The sequence below is a fragment of the Rhinoraja longicauda genome, chromosome 3 (assembly GCF_053455715.1).
Source record: "Rhinoraja longicauda isolate Sanriku21f chromosome 3, sRhiLon1.1, whole genome shotgun sequence".
NCBI classification, from domain to species: domain Eukaryota; kingdom Metazoa; phylum Chordata; class Chondrichthyes; order Rajiformes; family Arhynchobatidae; genus Rhinoraja; species Rhinoraja longicauda.
In genome coordinates, this window is record NC_135955.1 from 42404377 (window position 1) to 42430432 (window position 26056).

At 40.6% G+C, this 26056-nt stretch overlaps 1 protein-coding gene across 3 annotated transcripts in view; it reads left to right on the plus strand.

Annotated features, from left to right (window-relative positions):
* Positions 1–26056, plus strand: part of focad (focadhesin) — a 195048-nt gene that overhangs the window by 53855 nt on the left and 115137 nt on the right. For all 3 annotated transcript variants that reach the window (XM_078396041.1, XM_078396039.1, XM_078396040.1), the window contains exons 6-11: positions 1229–1330; positions 5167–5371; positions 12596–12802; positions 14594–14681; positions 24172–24377; positions 25217–25477. In XM_078396041.1, the coding sequence (XP_078252167.1) occupies positions 1229–1330; positions 5167–5371; positions 12596–12802; positions 14594–14681; positions 24172–24377; positions 25217–25477 (1069 nt within the window). The remainder of the gene's footprint in view (positions 1–1228; positions 1331–5166; positions 5372–12595; positions 12803–14593; positions 14682–24171; positions 24378–25216; positions 25478–26056) is intronic.

Genomic DNA, 26056 nt, shown 5'->3' on the forward strand with positions numbered 1-26056 from the left:
ACGTGGCCGTCTTTCCTGCAACACTAATCTTGTTTCCCTCCGCACAGCACTTTTCTTCTTTTTAGATTTAGATCTAGAGATACAGCGCGGAAACAGGCCCTTCGGCCCACCGAGTCCGTGCCGCCCAGCAATCCCCGCACAATAACACTATTCCTACACACACTAGGGACAATTTTTACATTTACCCAGTCAATTAACCTACATACCTGTACGTCTTTGGAGTGTGGGAGGAAACCGAAGATCTAGGAGAAAACCCACGCAGGTCACGGGGAGAACGTACAAACTCCGTACAGACGGCGCCCGTAGTCAGGATCGAACCTGAGTCTCCGGTGCTGCATTCGCTGTAAGGCAGCAACTCTACCGCAGTGCCACCGTGCCGCTCAACCCCCCCCCCCCCCCAAGGACATGAGTATTTGTGGATGTTTTGGTGTTGGCTCGGTCCAGGAAGATCCAGTGCCGGATTTTCAGCTGCCCAAGTACCACACTGATAGACTTGGCTTGGTGCAGATTTCTCAGTTGTAAGTTGGGAAATCTGTCCCCTAAACCAGTGTCGGGTTAAATCTGGTGCAGGTACGGCAGCCCCATTCAATGAAGTAGGAGGAGGTAGCTGCTATGGGAAAGATAAATAGGCATTTATTGATGTAATTCATTGTTATTTTAAGTATATGTGAGTGTGTTTTGATCAAGATTAAAAATAAAAATATAAATGCTTTTAATTTTTATTTAGTTTAATAATTCCAGGGTTTTTTGGGTATCTATGAATGTTAGACTCTTACAAATGTTCAATTTCATTGACAGCTGGTAACGATGAAGTTGGGACCTCATTGGTTTTCAGAGCTGTTTTTCTGTGCTCAGATGGCTTCTTGTTTTGGGAGTAGCCCGACAGTGTTCTGAGCCCTGCAGTGTGCAGAGCCATGCCAATGAGCTGGAAGCTAGCCTCTCAGCAGTACTCTGTGCTTGGGGCTATGCTGGTCCAGGGATAGGTGGTCAGCAATCATGGAGCAGATGTATTATCAGTGATGAATGAAGACATCTTGATAAGGAACTGTCACTCAAATTATTTTAAGCACAGTCATCTTTATTATTTATCTTTGCTTATAATGTAATAAATGATTAGTGCTCATTTGTTGAATTTACTTCAAAAATGGGTGTTATTGTAAAATTCTAATAAGCTATTTTAATGAAAATTTGTGTTGTATTGATTGCGTTGTCCTTTCATTTGTTTTAGGAACCCTCCACATCCATATATTGTAGTATTGGAAAACAGACCTGATAGCTGGCCATTTCTCCTTCAGCAGATATCAGCTATTTTTCAACAACCCTCTGAGAGGTAAGAATGTTACATCGACAATCAAAATCTTTTATCAAAAGTAACTTTACTTTCCAGATTTAGTCCTATCAAAACATTTATTGTGCAAGTTACTCTTTAAATATTTTAATGGCTGTCTTATTAGCGTGCCAGTGTAGTACAGTAAACCCTCGTTTTAACGGACCCCTTCATAACGGATTTTGGGTATAGTGGACGGATTTGCCGACCCACCCCTGGCTGGCAAGGTGCACCAGCGAGCCCTTCACTCATTGCGTGGTCCGTTGACGCAGCTGTTGTTGTGGCTCATGTTGTAGCTCCTGGTGACAGCGTGCTGTCTTCGTGCTGCCGCCACCGACAGGTTATAAGGTCACCGTGGGGCACCTCCACTCTCACTGCTGCTTCTAATCGACCATTGCTCTGTCCGCTCCCCGCTTCACCGTTGCCACCGCCTCCTTCTCCCATCGCTCTATCCACTTGGCCTCTTTTCCCCACTCTTCCCACCCTCTACCGTCACCTCCTCCTCCTCCGCCGAAGTCGCCATCATACCCTACCTTGTAAGCGGTAGCAAGTGGGAGAGGAGGGAGCCTCACAGTGACCAAATGCCTCTTGTCAGTGGCAGTGGCTTGAAGAAAGTGCTATTGTCAGAGACAACAAAGTGAGCCGCAACAATAGCTGGGTCAACCAGTGAAGATGGGCTCATTGTTGATGACCAGCAAGTTTTAAGGTGAAAAGACACAAAGTGCCGGAGTAAGTCAGGAGACTGAATCAGTCTGAAGAAAAGTTCCGACGTCACCTATCCATGTCTGCAGCGATGCTGACTGACCCGCTGAGTTACTCCAGCAATTTGTGTCTTTTTGTGTATTAATTTAGTTTAGTTTAGAGATACAGCACGGAAACAGGCCCTTCATCCGACTGAGTCCACACCGACCAGCGATCCCTGCACATTAACACTACCCCACAGACACTAGGGACAATTTACACTTATACCAAGTCAATTAACCTACAAACCTGTACCTGTAAGTCTTTGAAGTGTGGGAGGAAACCAAAGATTAACCAGCATCTGCAGTTCTCTGTGTTTCAACTACATAGAATGACAATACCGTACTTGGTTACAATGGGCAATTGGCAATGATGGACACCATTTCCCCCATCCCCCCATGGTCTGATATAACGAGGGTTTACTGTTCGTGAAAGGGCAAATGTGTACAAGCTGATGATTTATTTCCTCCTGAACTTTCAATCGTGGCCATCTCTTTGCTGGTAAAGTCATGAATGCGACTAACGTGGAAAAGTATAATATTATTTTGATCCTGTCTCAATGCTCTGCCTCGTCATTGATTTATAGCCTGTTTTTACCAAAGATATAGTAACTGAATAGCTGTTGTTTGGCAGAAAAAATATTAACATATATATAACATATAACATATAACAACTACAGCATGGAAACAGGCCTGTCCGGCCCTGCCAGTCCACGCCGACCATTCTCCCTGACCTAGTCTCATCTACCTGCACTCAGACCATAACCCTCCAATCCCCTCCTATCCATATACCTATCCAATTTACTCTTAAATAATAAAATCGAGCCAGCCTCCACCACTTCGACCGGAAGCCCATTCCATACAGCCACAACCCTCTGAGTAAAGAAGTTCCCCCTCATGTTACCCCTAAACCTTTGTCCCTCAATTCTGAAGCTATGTCCCCTTGTTGGAATCTTCCCCACTCTCAAAGGGAAAAGCCTACCCACGTCAACTCTGTCCGTCCCTCTCAAAATTTTAAAAACCTCTATCAAGTCCCCCCTCAACCTTCTACGCTCCAAAGAATAAAGACCCAACCTGTTCAACCTCTCTCTGTAGCCTAAGTGCTGAAACCCAGGCAACATTCTAGTAAATCTCCTCTGTACCCTCTCCATTTTGTCGACATCCTTCCTATAATTTGGCGACCAGAACTGCACACCATACTCCAGATTCGGCCTCACCAATGCCCTGTACAATTTCAACATTACATCCCAACTTCTATACTCGATGCTCTGATTTATAAAGGCAAGCATACCAAACGCCTTCTTCACCACCCTATCCACATGAGATTCCACCTTCAGGGAACAATGCACAGTTATTCCCAGATCCCTCTGTTCCACTGCATTCCTCAATTCCCTACCATTTACCCTGTACGTCCTATTTTGATTTGTCCTGCCAAAATGCAGCACCTCACACTTATCAGCATTAAACTCCATCTGCCATCTTTCAGCCCACCCTTCCAAAAGGCCCAAGTCTCTCTGTAGACTTTGAAAATCTACCTCACTATCAACTACTCCACCTATCTTAGTATCATCTGCATATTTACTAATCCAATTTGCCACACCATCATCCAGATCATTAATGTAAATGACAAACAACAGTGGACCCAACACAGATCCTTGGGGCACTCCACTAGACACTGGCCTCCAACCTGACATACAATTGTCAACCGTTACCCTCTGGTATCTCCCATTCAGCCATTGTTGAATCCATCTTGCAACCTCACTATTAATACCCAACGATTTAACCTTCTTAATCAACCTTCCATGTGGAACCTTGTCAAATGCCTTACTGAAGTCCATATAGACAACATCCACAGCCTTGCCCTTATCAATTTCCCTGGTAACCTCTTCAAAAAATTCAAGAAGATTAGTCAAACATGACCTTCCAGGCACAAATCCATGTTGACTGTTTCTAATCAGGCCTTGATTATCCAAATAATTATATATATTGTCCCTAAGTATCTTTTCCATTAATTTTCCCACCACAGACGTCAAACTAATAGGTCTATAATTGCTAGGTTTACTTTTAGAACCTTTTTTAAACAAAGGCACAACATGCGCAATGCGCCAATCTTCCGGCACCATCCCTGTTTCTAATGACGTTTGAAATATTTCCGTCATAGCCCCTGCTATTTCTGCACTAACTTCCCTCAATGTCCTAGGGAATATCCTATCAGGACCTGGAGACTTATCCACTTTTATATTCTTCAAAAGTGTCCGTACCTCCTCTTCTTTAATCCTCCTAATGACCATCACTACTCTACTTGTTTTGCATACCTCACATAATTCAATATCCTTCTCCTCGGTAAATACCGAAGAAAAGAAATTGTTTAATATCTCCCCCATTTCTTCCGGCTCAGCACATAGCTGTCCACTCTGACTCTCTAATGGACCAATTTTATCCCTCACTATCCTTTTGCTATTGACATATCTGTAGAACCCCTTGGGGTTTACTTTTACATTACTTGCCAAAGCAGCCTCATATCTTTTTTTCGCTTTTCTAATTTCCTTTTTAAGATTCCTTTTACATTCTTTATATTCCTCAAGAACCTCATTTACTCCCTGCCGCTTATATTTATTGTATATCTCCCTCTTTTTCCGAACCAAGTGTCCAATTTCCCTGGAAAACCACGGCTCTTTCAAATTATTATTCTTTCCTTTCCACCGAACAGGGACATAAAGACTCTGTACTCTCAAAATTTCACCTTTAAATATCCTCCATTTCTCTATTATATCCTTTTCATAAAACAACAATTTCCATTTCACTCCTTTTAAATCCTTTCTCATCTCCTCAAAATTAGCCTTTCTCCAATCCAAAATCTCAACCCTTGGTCCAGATTTGACCTTCTCCATAATGATATTGAAACTAATGGCATTATGATCACTAGACCCAAAGTGCTCCTCAACACATACCTCCGTCACCTGACCCATCTCATTTTAAACTAGCAAATGTGGAAGTTAATAATAATTTCCAGTTTTTAACCATCCATTTAATTTGCTTACCTATCCATTTAATATGTCATTTTTAAGATAATTTTTTTTTCTGTGAATATCGTTAAAGGCTAAAGCCATCCATCGTGCTTATGATGACACCATTTTTCAAGTATCTGTACTGTGAACCTCACTGCAAGCGGGAGAACACTGAGCTACGACTTAGCCTTCTTCAGGTTGTACTTCAGTCCCAAGATGGCGGGGAAAAGGATGAACCCAATCTGTTTGCCCAGCACCTGCTCCGGCTCTTCTTTGACATCATTCCACACTTACAGGTAACATCTCAAAACAACTTTGCAGATGTTGCTCTGGTTGAACAAGGCGTGACTCTTCGAACTGCTTCAACAATATCAGTTGGGGTTGGGAAAACAAAGTAGTTGAGAATTCAGATTGCTGTAAACATAATTAATTAAATGAGACACGATATTTCGAAGAAGCATTTCAAAACTAACAGACAGATTACTAACACATTTTAGGGAGGTTTATTAAAATTCTGATACAATTTGTATATATGTACAGTGAGAGACCTGCAATGGATGTAAACATGTGCAGACGAATTAAATTTAATAGTATTGTAAAGTTCATAGCATCATAGAAAAATGCAGCACGGAAGCGAGTCCTTTCAAGTTTCTAAATTGTTGCACGGAGGTGTGCACCTGTGCACCCATCATGCGCACACTGGCCTGCTCTGTGGGTTCATCCAGAGGAGTCATTGCCCACTTCTCTTCTGTCCTCCTTTTTACATTTGTGTCCCTGGCTGCATCTGACCACATTCCTTGTCCCAGGTTGCAGCCTCACACGCAAGCACGTGCCCTGTCCCTGACTCCGTCCACAGATCTTTCCACTCATTGATTACTGTGCTGCAGGGCCTGGTTTTCAGTGGCCCTGTGAACTGCCTGTAATAGCTGGTGAGCAGCACCTACCCCACATTAAAATAAAGCCTGCGCAGACAGCTTCCACTTCATAATATAAAGTTTGTGAATTGAAATGTTAGGGCCCTCAGGACAATCCCAAACAGTGACAGAACTGAACACTAATCTGCTGTCAGAAATCAGAATTTCATACACTTTGACATTAATACTGCTACATTGAATAATATTCAACCTGCTGAAGTCAAAGTATTATGAAATTCACCTGCATAGAGACCATTGGCTTCTCAACTAAAAAGAACCAGGACTGGTTTGATGAGAAGAGGATATTGTTGGGATCATTAGAGGTGCTGTAAATCCAACCATCTTTCAGAACAGAGATGTCCATTTGTGATAATGTGATAATGACAGAGGGGCAAATGGGAAAGTCATCGACCGGGTCTTCCTGAACTACTACTTACCAGTGGCTGAAGAATTGCTTCCCAAATCAGTGTGGATTACATTCATTCTGCAGCGCGGTGAACTCTTTTCAACCTAATTAAAGCCTTTGATTCCATCAATTTGACTGGACTGTGAAATACTCTCCTCAAACGTACTTATCCACATAATTCATCTGTGTCCTGTGCTTGCTCTATGATGACATGAAAAATTTGATATTAATCAGAGTTTACAACAAAACCATTATCATTGATGACCAGTAACAAACAAGGCTGCAATAGTTTCCAAACACCTTTCTCAATCTTTCTTGCTGCATTATTGCACCTAATCTCCAGGCAACTTCCCCTCAGGACCTGAGATTATACTTAGAACATGAGAAATTTGCAGTGACTACACTCCAGAACCAAAGTTACCCTCAACCTCCACAGTTGAACCACAGTCTGCAGTTGTGCGCTCTTGAAAGCCAGGCTGCATGTTATTGTCAGTTCATTCATTGAAGTATTCAAGAGAACAGACGCTACATTTAAAATACACTAAGACAGTGTCCTCTTCCAATCTGCCCCAGTTGCACCACAATGCCCCCTGACAAAGGTTCACAGCGAAACCCGGAAAAACCTGGACAATTTCAGATGCCTCCCCTCACCGATGGCAGATCTCAATGATGAAATTCACCATTGCCTTCATTGCACTACCACAGCCTTTGGTGACTTTACGATAAGGGTATTTGATGATCAAGATTGTAGCCCTTCTGGGCACCAGCCATCCCTGTCCTATGTTCTTCTGGGGCCTGGACTATCCAAAACAGGTATTTCAAAGCTCTGGAGAAATACTAAGGCTGTTTCAGCACAATCTCCCAAATTCACTAAGGATAAGTAAATCTATATTAGTGTTTTCTCCCAGTCCAACATTTCTTCTCCCGTCTCACCTTATTGAAGGCCACTACACACATTTGGTTCCATTAGGCAGACTAAATTGTTTGCTTGCCTGACACTAGATTCTCTAAACAGGCATCCTATTTCAAGCTTTTTGTTTTGTGCCAAGATATAACCACGCATAGAGGAAAAGGTGTTCTGAAAGATTCTTGGGAGAAAAACAACATCCCCACTGACTGCTGAGAACTTTTGGCCCACGATGGCTCAAAGTGGAGAAAGGAGCATTCAATATGGTATTTAGAACATTTGAGTCCATGCATATGAGCACACATAAGCGTAGCATAGTTAGTGGAATCAGCGGGCCATCTACCACTTGTATACCCTGTCAGTCACCTCCCGCTTCACTGTGGATGTGTCTGTGGTTCCCACATTGACTTCGTAAGTCTCCTCGCAACCCACACTGCCAAAATGGAAGCAATTTATCCTCAATCCCAAGGGACTACCTAATAAAAGAAGAAATATAAAACGAAACACGAGTTTATCTCCAGTTGACTTCACAGGATCTTTCCTGTCATTTGATCTCATAGGTGTGGTTAGTATTGGCACAAGTTTATTTGGTTTACACATTGCTGTTATTCTGCTGGAATGAAGCTCACTGTGGGAATATTTACTGTCAGTCTCACAGCAGAATAGAGCTTGTACCGGAGAAAACACTGATATAGATTCCTTTATGAACCTGGCAGGAATTTGTTGCTCCTTTTAAGATTACAGCTAGAGTTTCACCTACTGAACTCTGTGCTTTCCTAACTTTGGTTTGTTTTTCCAGCTGCACAATTATATAATTATGACAATAAATATTTTTTTATTCTTATAATTATAATAATAACAGGATAATGATATATCATGTTTGCCCCAAAAGAATTTGGAGCTATGTTCTTTGCTACTCCTGTGTAAGTGCAGTTCCTGCCACATTGTCCTATCCACAAATGACACTTGTGGACAGGACAGTCCAATTCACAGCAATTGAGGAAACTAATGTAGAGAGAGAAAAAATAATGCAAAATAGAACAAAAATTAATATTGACAAAACTTCCCTAAATAACCTCATAATATACTACACATGAAAAACATTTTCCTTCTGAAGTAGTGTATCTCAACCAACCCATGCTCCTTTCTTTCACAGTGAATGTTCTGTTCTCTTATGGAACATGGTTTGGGTTTCCTAGCAGCAAGTGCACATCTAGTTATCTACATATTACACTTATGGAGCAACTAGTCATATCATCCATGTCAAAAACATTTATACAGTGATGATGTCCAATATGTTTAAGAAATCACAACTTCTACTATGAAGTCAATGGTGAAATATTTATTTCCTATGTGACCTTCTTTACATTTTGGTTGCAGCTCCCGAAGTAGGGGAGGCATCTTAATTCATTCCTTTTTAAATTCTTGCTAATTTTCATTTTATTGCACAAGTCAGCGACTCGGATCACAGAGATTCTGTCAGCTTGTTATGTCTCCCAGCTGTAACAACAAAATCTAGGCACTGGTGATGGACACAATGGCATTGTGAAATATTGATTTGACTTTGATGGGAAGGAATAGCCAAGGTTGCATCGACCAATATTTCTCATTTTCAGGAGCACAATATTTGAAGAAGCATTTGGGGCATTCGGACTGGTAGTATTACTTCATGTTAGAAGCCCCTTGCTATGGACTACTTCTTCCTCGGCACAAGCAATTTGTTGATTTATTTTTCCCTCAATATTTAACCCAATTATGGGACAACACTGCAGTTGACTTGAGCAAGGCCCTTAACCACTCCCTATGCTATACATTTTATTTAGAAAGTCTGACAAATAATTATCCAGTGTTTTAACCTGACAGACTACTGAAGTTGGGCTGTCAGAATGAACATTGTTCAGTTGTGAGGCTCACTGTTAATCTTTAAGACCCAGGATCAATATTTTGCTGGTTCTCCACAATTTGCCCATCTTCACCCAAGACTTTCTCCATCTGCTGCAGGTAACTTTATCTATGTCTTTGCTACTTCTCGTCACAACTTTTCCAATGCAATTCTTATCCGACATCCATCCTATAACTTACATAAATAAAACTTGCAGAAACTGTCATTGAGTGCATCAGGTAGGTTTATCCATGATAGACACAAAATGCTGGAGTAACTCAGCGGGTCAGGCAGCATCTCAGGAGAGAAGGAATGGTTGACGTTTCGGGTCGAGACTCTTCTTCAGACTCCATGATTTATCCATGACCTCTGTACTTGCCTCTCAATTAAGCAATATGTTGTTTTAAGAAAATTTGCATCCTTGTTATCATAGAAACATAGAAAATAGGTGCTGACGGAAGCCATTCGGCCTTTTGAGCCAGCACTGCCATTCATTGTGATCATGGCTGATCATCCACAATCAGTAACCTGTGCCCAACTTCTCCCCATATCCCTTGATTCCACCAGCCCCCAAAGCTCTATCTAACTCTCTCTTAAATTCATCCAGTGATCTGCCCTCTGTGGCAGAGAATTCCACAAATTCACAACTCTCTGGGTGAAAAAGTTCCTTCTCATCTCAGTTTTAAATGGCCTCCCCTTTATTCTAAGACTGGCCCCTGGTTCTGGACGCCCCCAACACTGGGAACATTTTTCTGCATCTAGCTATATACTAAAACACTTGTTTGTTTGTTTGTTTGTTTGTTCCTGAACTACAGCCAAACGGAACACGATAGCGCGACAATTTTAGGCCCACCTTACTCACCGTCATCACTTTGGTGCTAATGGAGAAGTTTTATTGAAATCGGTGTTATATTTTAAAAGTTATTCACATTTTAAAGTTTAAATCTCTTTCCAAAGGAGGGAGGGGGGGAGGGAGGGAGGGGGGGGGAGGGAGGATAAGAGGCGTTGAGGGGGATGGAGTCAGGGGGAGGGGATGGGGAAGAGGAGGGAGGGGAGGAGGGGGGAGAGGGGAGGAGGGGGGAGAGGGGAGGGGGTGGGAGGAGAGGCTGCTGCACCAATGCAGGAGAGGTTTGGGCCCAACGGGTCCACTTGGTGTAGTACTCATTAAACTTGTGACTAAAGCAGAATGAATTGAGAAGACCTAGTTCAAATGCGTAGCCCATTCCCATGTGTTGTAAATTGGAAATTGAGCATATGGTGCTGATATTTCTCTTCTGCCAGCTTCTTGTCTCAGGCCAACATCGCCTGTTTGTAGCTCCTACATGTGCTCGGTCGACTACATTGGGCAGGCTGCAGTGTGCAAAAACCCGACACCAGACTCTTGAAATAGACATACTATTCTTAGCTTTGTCGTGGAAAGAAGTTGGCCTGCAGACAGAAGAATAGATTTGCAATGCTTAAAGTTTCAAAGAAATGCAACATCTCCATTGACTCCTGAAATACTCTGACTCATGTCTGCTAAAAGTGGAGGTAACAGAAATGGTTCCATGCTTTCCAATAATTGGTTGGATTTTGGATGTATACCAGGAAGAGCAATAGAATCATTGGCCAAAGATTGGATTCTATGACAGGGACAATAGACACTAGCTTTAGGCTTAGGAGTGAAGGAAGTTTGGCATGTCTCCAAAATCTTACCAACTTCTCAAGATGCACCATAGAAAGCTAACTATTGATTTGCATCGCAACTTGGTTGGGGACAGTTCTGCCGAAGAGCACGAGCAATTGGGTGGAGAGTTGTGGATGTAGTCCAGTGCATCTCACAGACCAGCCTCCCCACTATTGACTCCATCTACACCACGCTGCCTCTGGAAAGGGCCTTTTTCACCCCGGTAACTATCTCTTCCCCCCCCCCTATCGGGCAGAAGATACAGAAGCTCAAAATCACATACCATCAGACCCAGGAACAGCTTCTTCCCCGCTGTTATCCGACCCCTGAAAAGTCCTCCGTAAGCTAGCGTGTAGTCCCGATTTTCCAACCTAACTCAATACAGAGCTTTCCTTTATAACTGTAATGCTACAATGCTTTAACTATTCTTCCCTCTGGTACTTTTCTCTTTGCCCTACCTGTTGTACTTGTGAATGGCTTGATTGTACTCATACATATCATGATTTGATTTGACTGGATAGCACACAGCAAAAGCATTTTGTTGTATCTTGGTACTCGTGACAATAATAAATCAATCCCAACTGCGTTATTTTGCTACTCATTTTCCTTCTGTTTATGAGATTTAACTCCGTGTCTGGGATTTAATCTGTTGTGTTACCCAGTGAAAATATCTAAATGACTGTGATGTACTATGGGATATTCTGGAAGTGGAAGGTTTAAAGTTGATGTGAATTTTACCTTTTTTATTTATCACTTCATAAGCTGCTTGGGAAGGAAAACAACTGCTGAAACAAAAAGCTATCTCCTGGCATTGGGGAATCCACGGTATTTGGGCAATGTTCCTGTTTTTCTGTCAATGTACCCTCGTTAGGTGCGGGGTTAGTTCAGTTTAGTTTATTGTCGCGTGTATTGAGATACAGTAAAAACTTTTGTTGCGTGCTAACAAGTCTGCAGAAAGACAATTCATGATTACAATCGAGCCATATACAGTGTACAGATGCACGATAAAGTTTAGTGCAAGGTAAAGTCCGATCAAAGATAGTCTGTCTCTGATAAGGTAATTAGTAGCTCAAGACTGCTCTCTAGTTGTTGATAGGATGGATCAGTTGCCTGATAACAGCTGGGAAGAAACTGTCCCTGAATCACACTTCTATACCTCTTGCCTGATGGGAGAGGGGAGAAGAGGGAGTGGCTGAGGTGCGACTCTAGACTTGTCAGCTCCTCAGACATTGCATGTCAAAACATGTGGAAATCACTGAGAAGTTGATGAGGTACCAGATGGAGGGTGCTTTATTTGGAAAACTGTGTGTTTCTTTTGCTGTCTCTGTGCTTGAACATGGAGCACAGGGAACAGACCCTCAATGTCCATGCCGAACATGTTTCCAAGTAAAAATAATTTCTTAAAGCCTGCACTGCTTCCATTCCCTGCATATCCATGTTCCTATCTAAAAACCCCTCTGCTGCCACTGTCATCTCTTCCTCCCCCACCACCGCTACCTCTGCTTCCAGGCACCCACCACTCTCCAGATATAACAAAAACATGTCCCGCACCTCAAAGATGCATTTCCTTAATGCACCAATTTAATTTTTTTGTGCCAGTTATCTTAAAAGATGAAATCTCAGAATAAGACGATGAATAAGACAATGAAGAAAGTTGCCAAAAAAAATCTATTTGTGAGTAACTGGAATAATTGTGTGGTACTAATGTCAAATGCACTGCTGTATTTCTGTTTGCTTTCCTCCAGTTGACAGGTTTGGCACAGATTACAGAAGCTGGTTTGTTTCTTAAAGAATTATCACTTGCTTTCCTCCGCCACCCTCACTTCTGGAAAACTGAGTTGGCCCAGCTGTCTCTGCAACTATTGTGCGTCTGTGAATATAGCCTGAAAATAATGGGAGAATTCTCCTCTCTTATTCATCAAATTCAGATGATTGTCAGCGTTGTTCCCAAGGTAGGTGCTGCCTGTTTTGTGGGACAGTTGCATTTTTTGAGGGGGACATTTGTCCCAACACTTCATTGGGATAGGTTATGGCAATATGTTCACCCTCCATCGGTATTATTCAGTTAAATAAATTTCCTGATTAATAAAGATTTTAGTGCCAATACATTCTCATGTTTGCTACGAATATGAATACTATACCATTCTCGCGTTCCAACCAACATATAACCCGGTATGTGATCATCGGGACTATGCACTCTTGTGATTATCAACATCATCTCAACATCAGTTGTGTGTCGTATTCATGAGAGGTTTACCGGAGAGTCATAGAGTCACAAAGAGACGGGCAGTTCAGCCCGCCATGTAGATAGGCTGACCTATCTACATATTTATAGCCTCATTTGGTCCTTAGCCTTCAGTGTCTTAAATGTGTAGCTGCCCTCATTTTTTATATTTTGCATAATTTAATTCTTATTCAGGGATATTATCTATTCTTTACAAGGATTTCATGTGAAGGTTAAGGTATTTAAAACCCAGTATGAATAAAGTACAATAGGCATTTTAATCATACAGTCGTTTTACATTATGTACATGTCACCTGGTGCTCAATGGCTCTGTACATTACTATTCTGTGGACTCTGCCTGTGAGACCACCTGCTTCAGGATGTCTGTCTCCCTGGATCCTTGGCTCCAAATTAAATGACTTTAATTAAATAAGGGGTACTTTTTGTGAATTGAAAGGCACAAAAAAAATCTGAACTAGTGAATGGCTCCTTATCAGTTGACGCTCATAAAACAATTGTTGGCTAGACTCCAACTTTCAGATTTGTGTAACTTAGTTCTTGTTTCCTTTCAGTTCTCTGAGGTCTATGAATTGGTTTCCCACTGTGCCAATAAACTCTCTTCCATGCTGCTATCCGCAGAGGCATCACTGGATGTTGAAACATTTATTTGAGTCCCCCATGCACAATAGTTTGTGTCCTCAAGAATTGCAAATGCATAAACTTGCTTGCTTTCTGGGAATGCAGTACGAGTTGTTGAATGAGAACACTTTCAGTTGTTTCGCAATGTATTTTATGTTTTCATTTCTGTCCTGTTCATTGTGGTGGATATGACATTTTATGTTTCTATCTTCATAATATTTAGTGAATCCACTGGATGAATGCAGTGTTTTGTAAAGATTATATTACAGCCGTAGATTATTTGAAATTGTAATGCTTGTATATCCATGACAGAATCTGAAAATGTTCAAGTTATGATATATTTTATCCACATTTCATTTAAGTTAAACACATCCACCATCCGGTAAAGAATAAAATACGAATAATCCCCATGTTTATTTTGAAGGAATTTGTCCTATTTAATTCTTTCTTTTCTTTCTCACTTTTAACTTGGTTTTCTCTACTAATTCTCAAAATAATTGTTGGAATCATTATGATAGAATGAATAAGGTCAGTGAATGTTGCATCATGGTTATGAGCAAAAAAGCAAAGTGCTGGAGCAACTCAGTGAGTCAGGCACCATATGTAGAATGAATGGACAGATGGCATTTCGGGTTGGGACCCTTCTTCAGACTAATCCTGATCTGAAACATTTTCTGTCTATTCCCTGCTCAGATGCTGCCTGATCTGCTGAGTTCCTCCAGAGCTTTAATTTTTGCTTCAAATTCCAGCATTTGCAGACTTTGTATCTTGTTTAAAAATAATAATATTTTGTGTTTTGGTGCAGATTAAATGTATGGAACTTTTTGTTTTAGAACAGGAAATTCATCTATTCTATTACAATTTACATAAACTTTTACAGAGTATTCCTACTGAGAAGATGCTTGTTGGACTGAGCCTACTTCTACTCCATACCCCGGTGTGTCAACAGGAGTTAATTTTAAATCTTGGTAAGCCTGAACTTAAACGACGGTTGGGTACAGAGAAGAAACTAGCTCATTTTAGGCTCTCAAATAAAATCTTAAGCAAAGGATGGCAATTGTTGCAGAAGAAATCAGATTTTTCACTTCTAACTGATCTTAAGGGAAATAAGTAGAATGGAATGCCTGCTGACTTTCCTTTCCTCAGATCAACTAAACTGTGAAATAGTTAATTTAGTTTGCTTATTATTGTAATACATACTGAGATACAGTGAAAAGCTTGTTCTGCATGCTAACCAGTCAAATCATACAGTGCATGAGTACAATCATATGCAAGTAAAAGCCAATTGTAAGTAGATCCTTTTCTGGAACAGCACACAAAGAGGTGCCACATTCTGTCATCTTCTTGCATCGTTCAAGTGTCAAGTTATTGAAAAGTCTGATCTTGGCCTAAGGAAAAATGCAGTTCCTTATTTTCTCACTTTAAGGCCCAATATACAGGTGATACTGGATTGAGGGAGTAGGGATTAGCTTGACCAAGAGTGAAGCAATTGGCTTCTTCCACTACCGCTCCACGCAGCTGCTGCAAGCTCTGCTGGTTCATACAGTTAAAGTAGGGCCTCCAGCCAAGCAGTAAAACAAATCTTTCCTTAGTTAACTGGGGTACACTTGATGATTACAGTTATGATCTGATGTGCAACAAAATATCAATTACCAATAATGATTTTCAATGATCTGGATTCGCTGATAGCGAATATTTGGATTAATCCTGATTAATCTTAATCTTAATCAGGATTAGTCTAATGTTTTAAGTCTTATATTCAGGATCATGTGTGTATTTGATTTATGTCCCAATATATTTTTATTTCTAGTTTTTAAAATATACATCTAATTTATTTTTTATTGTGATTTATATTTTCCTAACAGCTAGTAGTCATTTTTTTAACCAAAACTTGAAAACATAGTTGATGACTTGGAAAGACTATTTTGTGAGAATAATTCAAATATCCAAATCCTGTATCAGTTGTTTTTAGTGGGGAAGGGCCATTTCATTTTACTTCCATGATGGGTACAATAAACAAAAACAATCGTCCTCTGATGAGACACTGATGAGAACTTAGGAGTTGTAGCATTTCAGACAAAATAAACTTTTGATCTGTTGGCTGCTGGAAGCAGAAGAGGGAAGGGGAAGAGACATTCATGGTAAATCTGAGTAAGGGGCATCTCAGTGACGTTCAAGAATGTTGCGGAATATCGTGCTTATATTATTATCGAACAGCTGTTGTATTGAAAATAGTTTAACCATGTGGTTTCATATTGATCTAAGAAAGAATGGATTGGGTTCAAATTGAAAGTCGCAGATATTTTTTCGTGTGCGGTTGAAATAGAATCCCATTGCAAAGCCTCAATTTTTCTGCAGTAATACAAATTCTGTAATGGAATGCTTTTTTGAAGTTTTCAAGTGTTGCTCTGCCCAAGATTGTAATTGCTATTAGATGATCAAACAAAACAAAGGTTTAATGTCTCTTCCACTTCCCTCTTCTGCTTCCAGCAGCCAACAGATCAAAATCTAGTGTTCCAAACAACGGATTGAACAACATACATTTGTATAGTTTATTTAAATATGTTCTGTAACTTTGATATTCTGGAACACTGCTGTTGCATAATTTTTTTTACAAATAGCAATGTTAGACATTCTGCTGTTGGAGCACTGAGCTATCTAGGTGTCAAGCATAAACGAGAATACCTGGTAAGCAAGATACATATGTCAGCATCAAATTCATCCAATTTCCCTTTCCATTTGAAAGAATCAGAATTGAATCAACTTCCTTCACGAGCATTATTCTTTTCTCTTAAGTTCACTTTGTGTCTAAACCACGGTAAATTTCCATACTGTAATGACTCCAATAAATTAATGGCTGGTAAAGGCCTCACAAATCTTAAGAGGCTTTCCCATGACACAGTCTATAATAAATGTAATCAGATTCTAAGATAATGTTGGTTTGCTTATCTACAGTATCTTGCTAGCCTTAAAGTGGCACATTCTTAACAATGACAAGATTAGTCTTAGAATCATACAGCATGGAAATAGCTCCATTGCCCCTCTACCAAGCATTAACCATCAAGCACTCTAGTGCTCTTTTTCTTCTCATATTTATCAACCCCGCAGCCCTCATTTCTTTTTCCTGCCATCTACACCAGGAGCAATGAACATTGTTGAATTTAACATCTAAACAATGCATCTTTGGTTCGTGGGAGAAAATCAGAGCTCCCAGGGAGAACCCAAAGCTCACAGGGAGAACATGCAAACTCTATATTGAGAGCATCCAAGGTCGCAATTAACCCAATTTGCTGGATCTGTCGGGCAAGAGCACTAACAGCTCCCTGTTCCATCATGTCACCCTATCAACTTGTTTGGGGAATAGAACTTGGAGTTCAACGTTATGAGCGTTGAATTCACAACTTTTGGGTAATACCTCCTCTTGTATCCATCTATCACGTGCCTGGCTTCGCCTTGCCCCACTTCTTTTCCAGCTTTCTGCCCCTAACAATAAGTCTGAAAAAGAATCCCGATCCGAAACGCTGCCTGTCCATTCAATCAAACTGCTGCCTGTCACTCCAGTATTTGTTGTTTTACTCAAGATCCCAGCAGCTGCAGTTCCTTGTTTTTTCAAGTTAATGCTTATGGTTTTATTTTGCAGCCCCTCTTGTGTGAGAATGACTTGCTTCAACTCTAGTTTTGTTAGTTCTGAGGTGGCTGATGAGGCCATTGTGGGAACTGCAGATTTAACCAAACTATAGGTGGTTGGTGGTGTGGTTCAATCAAGTCAAGTCATGTCAATTTTATTTGTATAGCACATTTAAACACAACCCACGTTGATCAAAGTGCTGTACATCAGTGCAGGTACTAAAAAAGAACATACAATAGCACACAAACCTAACAACACATACATAAACAGTTCACAGTTTACAGCGCCCCCTCAGAGGGCCTCAAACGCTAGGGAATAGAAATAGGTTTTGAGCCTGGACTTAGAAGTCTATGGAGGGGGCAGTTCTGATGGGGAGAGGGATGCTGTTCCACAGTCTAGGTGCTGCAACTGCAAAAGCGCGGTCACCCCTGAGCTTAAGCCTAGACCGCGGGACAGTGAGTAGCCCCAAGTCGGCCGAACTGAGGGACCTGGAGTTTGAGTGGTAGGTTAGAAGATTTTTGATATGGGGGGGGGGGGGGGGGGGGAGAAGCCCGTTTAGGCTTTGTATGCGATTAGGAGGAGCTTGAAATCGATTCTGTACTGTACTGGGAGCCAGTGGAGAGAGGCCAGAATCGGGGTGATGTGGTCCCTTTTACGGGTACCCGTCAGGTGTCTCGCTGCAGCGTTTTGGACCAATTGCAGGCGGGACAGGGATAATTGGCTGATCCCAGTGTATAGGAAGTTGCCGTAGTCTAGGCGGGAGGAAATGAATGCGTGGATGATTTTTTCTAGGTCGTCAAATTGGAGAAATGGTTTGATTTTTGCTATGGTACGAAGCTGGAAGAAACTGGCTTTTACCACAGAGTTGACAATAGACAATAGACAATAGGTGCAGGAGTAGGCCATTCGGCCCTTCGAGCCAGCACCGCCATTCAATGTGATCATGGCTGATCATTCTCATTCAGTACCCCGTTCCTGCTTTCTCCCCATACCCCCTGACTCCGCTATCCTTAAGAGCTCTATCTAACTCTCTCTCGAATGTATTCAGAGAATTGGCCTCCACTGCCCTCTGAGGCAGAGAATTCCACAGATTCACAACTCTTTGACTAAAAAAGTTTTTCCTCATCTCTGTTCTAAATGGCCTACCCCTTATTCTTAAACTGTGGCCCCTGGTTCTGGACTCCCCCAACATTGGGAACATGTTTCCTGCCTCTAACGTGTCCAACCCCTTAATAATCTTATACGTTTCGATAAGATCCCCTCTCATCCTTCTAAATTCCAGTATATACAAACCTAGTCGCTCCAGTCTTTCAACATATGACAGTCCCGCCATTCCGGGAATTAACCTAGTAAACCTACACTGCATGCCCTCAATAGCAAGAATATCCTTCCTCAAATTTGGAGACCAAAACTGCACACAGTACTCCAGGTGCGGTCTCACTAGGGCCCTGTACAACTGCAGAAGGACCTCTTTGCTCCTATACTCAACTCTTCTTGTTATGAAGGCCAACATTCCATTGGCTTTCTTCACTGCCTGCTGTACCTGCATGCTTCCTTTCAGTGACTGATGCACTAAGACACCCAGATCACGTTGTACGTCCCCTTTTCCTAACTTGACACCATAATCTGCCTTCCTATTCTTACCACCAAAGTGGATAACCTCACACTTATCTACATTAAACTGCATCTGCCATGCATCCGCCCACTCACACAACCTGTCCAAGTCACCCTGCAACCTCATAGCATCTTCCTCACAGTTCACACTGCCACCTAGCTTTGTATCTCTGCAAAGTTGACTTGCTTCTCAAACTTAAAAGCGGAGTCAAATATCACGCCAAGGTTTGTGACATGCGGTTTGACTAGGGAGGATAGGCTTCCAAGGCTGCCTGTTATCGTTTTGATGGAGTCTGGGGGCCCGAATAGGATGACCTCAGACTTGCTCTCGTTTAACTGAAGGAAGTTCTGTGCCATCCAACATTTTATGTCCTCAAGGCAGTGCATGAGGCTGATTAAATTTGACTGGTTGTTGGGTTTCAGGGGGAGATAAAGCTGTGTGTCATCCGCATAGCAGTGGAAAGAAATGCCGTGCCTTTGAATGATTTGGCTGAGGGGGAGCTTGTACAGAGAGAAGAGAATGGGGCCTAGGATGGAGCCTTGTGGAACCCCGCAGGAGAGGCTTGCTGGGGAAGAGGAAAGATTGCTTATATTGATGGAGAAACTCCTATTTGTAAGGTAGGAAACGAACCAGCTCAGGGCAGTGCCATTAACGCCAACCCCGTACCGGTGGTTCAATGGGTGGTGTGGGGGGAGGGGGTGCACTGCTTCCAGGATTTACAGGAAATTCCAATCAGATCTTGACCAATGGATCTGAGGATTTCTATCCCATCCAGAATCTCCACCATTCTGATTTGTCATAAATTCCTGCTAGTCAGTGACAATGATAATCATAATCATGGAGGCTTTGAGAATATCCAAGAATTGTTTCCTCTGTTTGTCTGGTAGTCTGCCTAGAACGGAATTCAGAGTAGAATGTCTATTTCAGACGTCTGGTGTTGTCCATGTGAATAATTCTTCTTTCGTGTCCACCTTCTATGTTTCAAATGTTACATCACTGTCATTGTCCGTCCTGAAAAGGGGACGAGCTTACGGCTTACGGCCATCACTTGTACAATAGATGATGGTGGTAGCAGAATTAGCTCAGGACACTTCCAGTTTCCAGCCCTGCAGCGTGGACGCTTCTGCTATGGGGCCATGTGAACAATGTGCACTGCCTATTGGAGCTAAATGCAAGTGTAATTGGCACCTTAATGTTAGGGATGTTGATCGGATGGGTTCAACATTCCTGACACTGTGGTGTTATTTGCACTTGGGCTCTATTGCTGCAGGGAAAACAAGCCCAGAAGATGAAGACCTTTTTCTTTAGCTTACGTTGTGCTAAACTTGAGCTTATGTTCCGATGCCCTCCACTGTAGTGCATGTAGTTCTGCTATAATATGTATGTTCATACCATGAATTGAATATAACACAAGCGATGAATTAGGGATCTCTATTTGTACAATGTATGCCAAAATGGATATAATATAATTTCTAACAGGAACCAGAAAACCACTTAAAAGCTACTTTGGAAATGAAAAGCAGAAAGAAATCTGTCTTGGGGACAAAAAAGGTTTCTGGTGTTTCCAGGTAACCACTAACAATAACCAGGCAACATTGTCTCCTGAGAACACAGTCTGTCACTTTTACTGCTACTGATTATTGAAATTGACAAGATTGCTTCTATTGACTGTGCAATGATACCCTATTAAACAATGTAACATAAAGGGTTTAATATTTTTAGCTGGTAGTAATGAAAATAAACTTTGAGTGATTAAAAAGACCATTATTTTCAATGGTCTGAAACATTCTAACTCCTTGTTCCCCTTTTCTCCATTTACACAATTTGTTTTCTAACACTATTTTCTGCAGTGTTTCGTATGAATGTAACTATTGCATTATAGCAGAACAACCTGTAGAGCATGTTGCAATTATTAATCTACTTTTGAGATTCAACGGGAGTTGTGAAGGCATTTTTATTGCAGATTTACATTAATCCAAAGCTAAGAAAACGGTAAAGACTATTTGTGGTTTATTATTCATGCATTGAGTAAATGGGACTCATTAAATGGCAATGGACTTTTTTTTCTGTGAAACAAAACCCTGGCAATATCTTTCATTACATGTTTGGTTGAATAGACTGCAAAGACCAAACCTGAATGAAATACCTATGGCTGATGGCTATATTTCACTTGACATTTTAATTAGGTAGAATGATTTTCTGAATAGCGGTTTGTTATCTGCAACCACAACCTAAAATCTTTTGAAATTTAGATTAAAAACCAAGAACACAATTTTACTCTGAAGGTATCGGAAAAAACCCCGCAGATGCTGGTTTAAATCGAAGGTAGACACAAAATTTTGTGTCTACCTTCGATTTAAACCAGCATCTACAGTTTTTTTCCCGATACCTTCAGAGTAAAATTGTGTTCTTGGTTTTTAATCTAAATTTTGTGTCTACCTTTACTCTGAAAGTGCCATTTAATTCTATAGTGCCCCATATTTTCATTCGTGGATACAAACTTTTATTATCTGAATTGACCTTTTCTTTTTCAACATAATACTTATTTTAATGGGTCCCTCATTATCAGTTCAGATAAAGAAGGTCGACCACTGCAAATGAATTTTAAAGTATAACTCAAGTACTTTTCACTGTCTTTACAAAATACCTATTTGTAGCTCTTGGTAAACATTGTCAGGGGTCTGTTGAATAAAATACTATTGTGCAATCTATTACTTTTTTTGGATGGTTTATGCTAAAATATATATAGTTCTGCTGATGTGTACCATTATATTAAACACAAAGTCCTTTGTTACTGTACAAGCTGTTAGAAATTCTGGATCATCTTTTGGAAACTCATAAGAGGATGTTTGCTGGAACGATTTATTTTTTGAGTGGAAATTGGAATGATTTAGCTTGTTTGATAACTGTCCAATTAAACTACGTAATTTATACATTCAGATATTCAGTTCTGTAGATGCATTTTGTTTAGCATTGCAATATTATATGCACTGTTAATGTATGAAATACGTCTGCCTAGAATGTTTAATTTCTCTAATTCGCAGCTTCCAAGAATCAACTCCATTTGCATCCCTTCTCTCCACTTCAAACACCATCAACATCCAGTGCCCTCCATAATGTTTGGGACAAAGACCCAGCATTTATTTATATGCCTCTGTACTCCACGATTTGAGATTTGTAATAGAAAAAAATCACATGTGGCTAACGTGCACGTTGTCAGATTTGAAATAAAGCCATTTTTATACATTTTGGTTTCACCATGTAGAAATTACAGCAGTGTTTATACATAGTCCCCCCATTTCAGGGCACCATAATGTTTGGGACACAGCAATGTCATGTAAATAAAGCAGTCATGTTTAGTATTTTGTTGCATATCCTTTGCATGCAATGACTGTTTGAAGTCTGCGATTCATGGACATTACCAGTTGCTGGGTGTTTTCTCTGGTGATGCTCTGCCAGGCTTGGACTGCAGCTATCCTTAGCTTATGCCTGTTTTGGGGGCTAGTCCCCTTCAGTTTTCTCTTCAGCAAATAAAAGGCATGCTCAATTGGGTTCAAATCGGGTGATTGACATAGCCACTCAAGAATTCACCATTTTTTAGCTTTGAAAAACTCCTTTGTTGCTTCAGCAGTATGTTTGGGATCATTGTTTTGCTGTAGCCGACCAATGAGTTTTAAGACATTTGTTTGAACTTGAGCAGATAGGATGTGTCTATACACCAGAATTCATTATGCTACTACCATCAGCAGTTGTATCATCAATGAAGATAAGTGAACCAGTATCTTCAGCAGCCATACATGCCCAGGCCATAACACCCCTGCCACCGTGTTTCACAGACGTGGTATGCTTTGGATCTTGGGCAGTTCCTTCTCTCCTCCATACCTTTCTTTATTATAGAGAGAATTCTCTCATCAGCTGTGGAGGTCTTCCTTGGCCTGCCAGTCCCTTTGCAATTAGTAAACTCACCAGTGCTCTCTTTCTTCTTAATGATGTTCCAAACAGTGATTTTGGTACGCCTAAGGTTTGGCTGATGTCTCCAACAGTTTTCTTCTTGTTTCTCAGTCTCACAATGAATGGCTTCTTTGACTTTCATCGATACAACTTTGGACTTCATGTTGATAAACAGCAATAAAAGTTTCCAAAGGTGATAGAAAGACTGAAAGAAAGGTGGGTGCTGAGAGCTATACCTGCATGAAGGAGGCAATTAAACACACCTGAGCAATTACAAACACCTGTGAAGCCATGTGTTCCAAACATTATGGTTCCCTGAAATGGGAGGACTATGTATAAACACAGCTGTAATTTCTACATGGTGAAACCAAAGTATATAAAAATGGCCTTTAATAAAATCTAGCAATGTGCACTTTATTTTTTTTTCTGTTACAAATCTCAAATTGTGGATGACAGAGGCAAATAAATAAATGATGGGTCTTTGTCCCAAACATTATGGAGGGCACTGTACATTCAATTTGTAGAGCAATCATACTGCATCAGATTGGTAATCTCAGCATGTGTACAGATGATGAATTGGCCTGGATCTCTGCCAAAGATTCTGATTGCACCTCATGTTGATTTGTAAATTTTACTTTATAAAGTAAAATAGTCATTTTACTAGCGTGGAAACTTCAAATTATTTAAATCCATGGACTATCACAGGGCGAAAGGTGTGGCATAATCCACAATAATCATGATCCCAGTCTTCATAAAAGTTGCATATTATTGTAATGTTTTAAATGTATGTTTATTCCAAGAATGGGGCCATCACTGGCATTGCTTGTCCATTCTTTGTTCCCCCAGAATCAATTGCTTTGAGTCTGGATGTTGTATGTGGACCAGGCAGAATAAAGATGATAAATTCCTTTTTCTGAAAGATATTAGTGATCAGTGGTCGAGAACATTGCCTGCTAATCTAGTGGTGTGACCCAGTGCACTACCAGGTCCATAGTATTATGTCATAATCGTACCAAGCATTACAGTTGTGGCAAATTAATATTATAAACACTTGAAACATTTATTTTGGTTGCTATAATGAAAACATTAGTAAGAATATTGTTTTGATATTTTAATAATAATAAAAACAACACTGTCAGAGCAATATTCTTACTGCTTGAATTTTGAAGGCTGTTTTCCACATGGAATGAAGCTATGCAATTTTTTCATGTACATAAAATATTTAAGGCTAATGAAAGGATGTTGTTCTTTCTAATACTGACAGCATTGAAGATCCTCTCTTTGTCACCCGTGCATGCCTCGTCCAAGGTAGCTCTAGTCCTAGTGATGCCCTTACTGCAAATAGCATCTTCTGCCGTGGTTATGGAATGTACATCAGATGGAAATGTTACTGTAACTAACCAGCAATTGGCTGTGAAATTGCTTGATATCATCCGGAGGGAGGAAACTGAGTTTGAGAGCAGACAGGAGGTAGGACAACTTTTTTAAATCTTATGTATAAAATACAAGTAAACGGATCGTCTTTACACTTTGGAGAAAACTCATAATTAAGTGAGATTTTATTTAAAGATTATAGCATAAACTAAATCATTGTCGTGTTAATTACTAACTTCCTCACAAATGATATAGACAACTTCTCTCTCAGATACATGTACCTTTTCCTTGAAACTCTAGAATGGAAGTCTTTACAATAGGAGCTACTGTCTAATCTCCTCGATATTTGAGGATTTTTGAGCATTGATTTTCTTGGCACTTCTTAGAATCAATTTCATTCTAAATTTTGTTCTGTTTCCGAACAAATAAAATTAACGATTTAATATAGAATATTAGATTTTCCAGAAGAAGGTTAGAGATGTTTCATGTAATTGTGTGGTCTGCACTGTCATCTTGTGGAGACAAACAATAGTTCTCATGTTCGTGTGATAAATGTGATCATGTTAATCTCATTGCAAATTCTCTCACTTTGGTTTTCACTCTTGGATATTTTCAATCAAGTGTATTGGTTGATCCAGACAAGCAAGTTCCTGGATGTTGATCTATCTTTGAACCTTAAGGATTACACTTCAATGATTTGGGATCAGAGATTCAAGTCATCCTGCTTGTCAGTTAGGAGTTTTGTGAATTTATTTTTAATGTAATCTGAATATGGATACAAGCTGTTCCAATTTGCTGCTTCCATTTGTCAATAATTTGGTACCAACATTTCCTATTCCTTGATAATATGTATGATGTTATTTACGTATTGTTGAACTTTTTGAATTGCTCTTTTGTGTGTTTAACTTTGCTAGAATTGTTTTGTTTTCTTCTAGCCATCTCCTGAGCTTACATTTCACATTACCAGTTGGTATAGAACTCTCTTTGCAACTTGCAAACTGCTGGATGATTTCAGTTGCAATGTCGAATCCTCTTCAATTTGGTTGTCTTCAGTCAAATCAACACTGGCTCTAAATGACAAAGTGCCTGAACACATTACTCTCCTGATTGCTTATATAATTTTAAGAGAGGATGGAGAGTGTCTTCAGAACGCTCTGGAAACTGCTGCAGAGTTGGCTAAAGCCGATGCCTCTCAGGTAAGAACTGTGGTGTCACCTTGAAAAGCTTTGGGAAAGCAGGAGTGTGCTGGATATTGATGTACTGATAGAGGTTGGATGAAAATATTGCATAATGGGAGGTATGTTTTGCATGCCTGCAAAAGCTGCTGGAAGCAATCTCTGTTGTTTGTTTCCACTGGCACCTCAGATGAGCTGAGAATTTGTTCGTTGGGAAAGTGTAAGAGATCATGCATTTATGCTGTAAATATGCTGTAATGTGAAATCTTGATGGATATTCAAGATGACCTTTTGTCAGTGAACGTTCTGAGTTTATTCATTCTAGTTAAAATAAACAGAGCAACAAAGCAGCAACTACGTTTTCACAAAAGTGCAACCAAGCACACGGAGTCTCAGAGCGCACGGAGCGGTTAGAGAAATAATTGTACTCATCAAGGAGCATACACGAGGCAGAAAGTGTGGGAGGTGATCACACCACAGATTCAGCCAAAGAGTGGGTGAGTGACTGCTAGGAGGGTCAGGTAGTGCAGGAGTCCCTTGTGAAAATGCCACTGTGGAACAGGTATACTGCTGTGAATACTGTTGGGGGATTGACCTTGG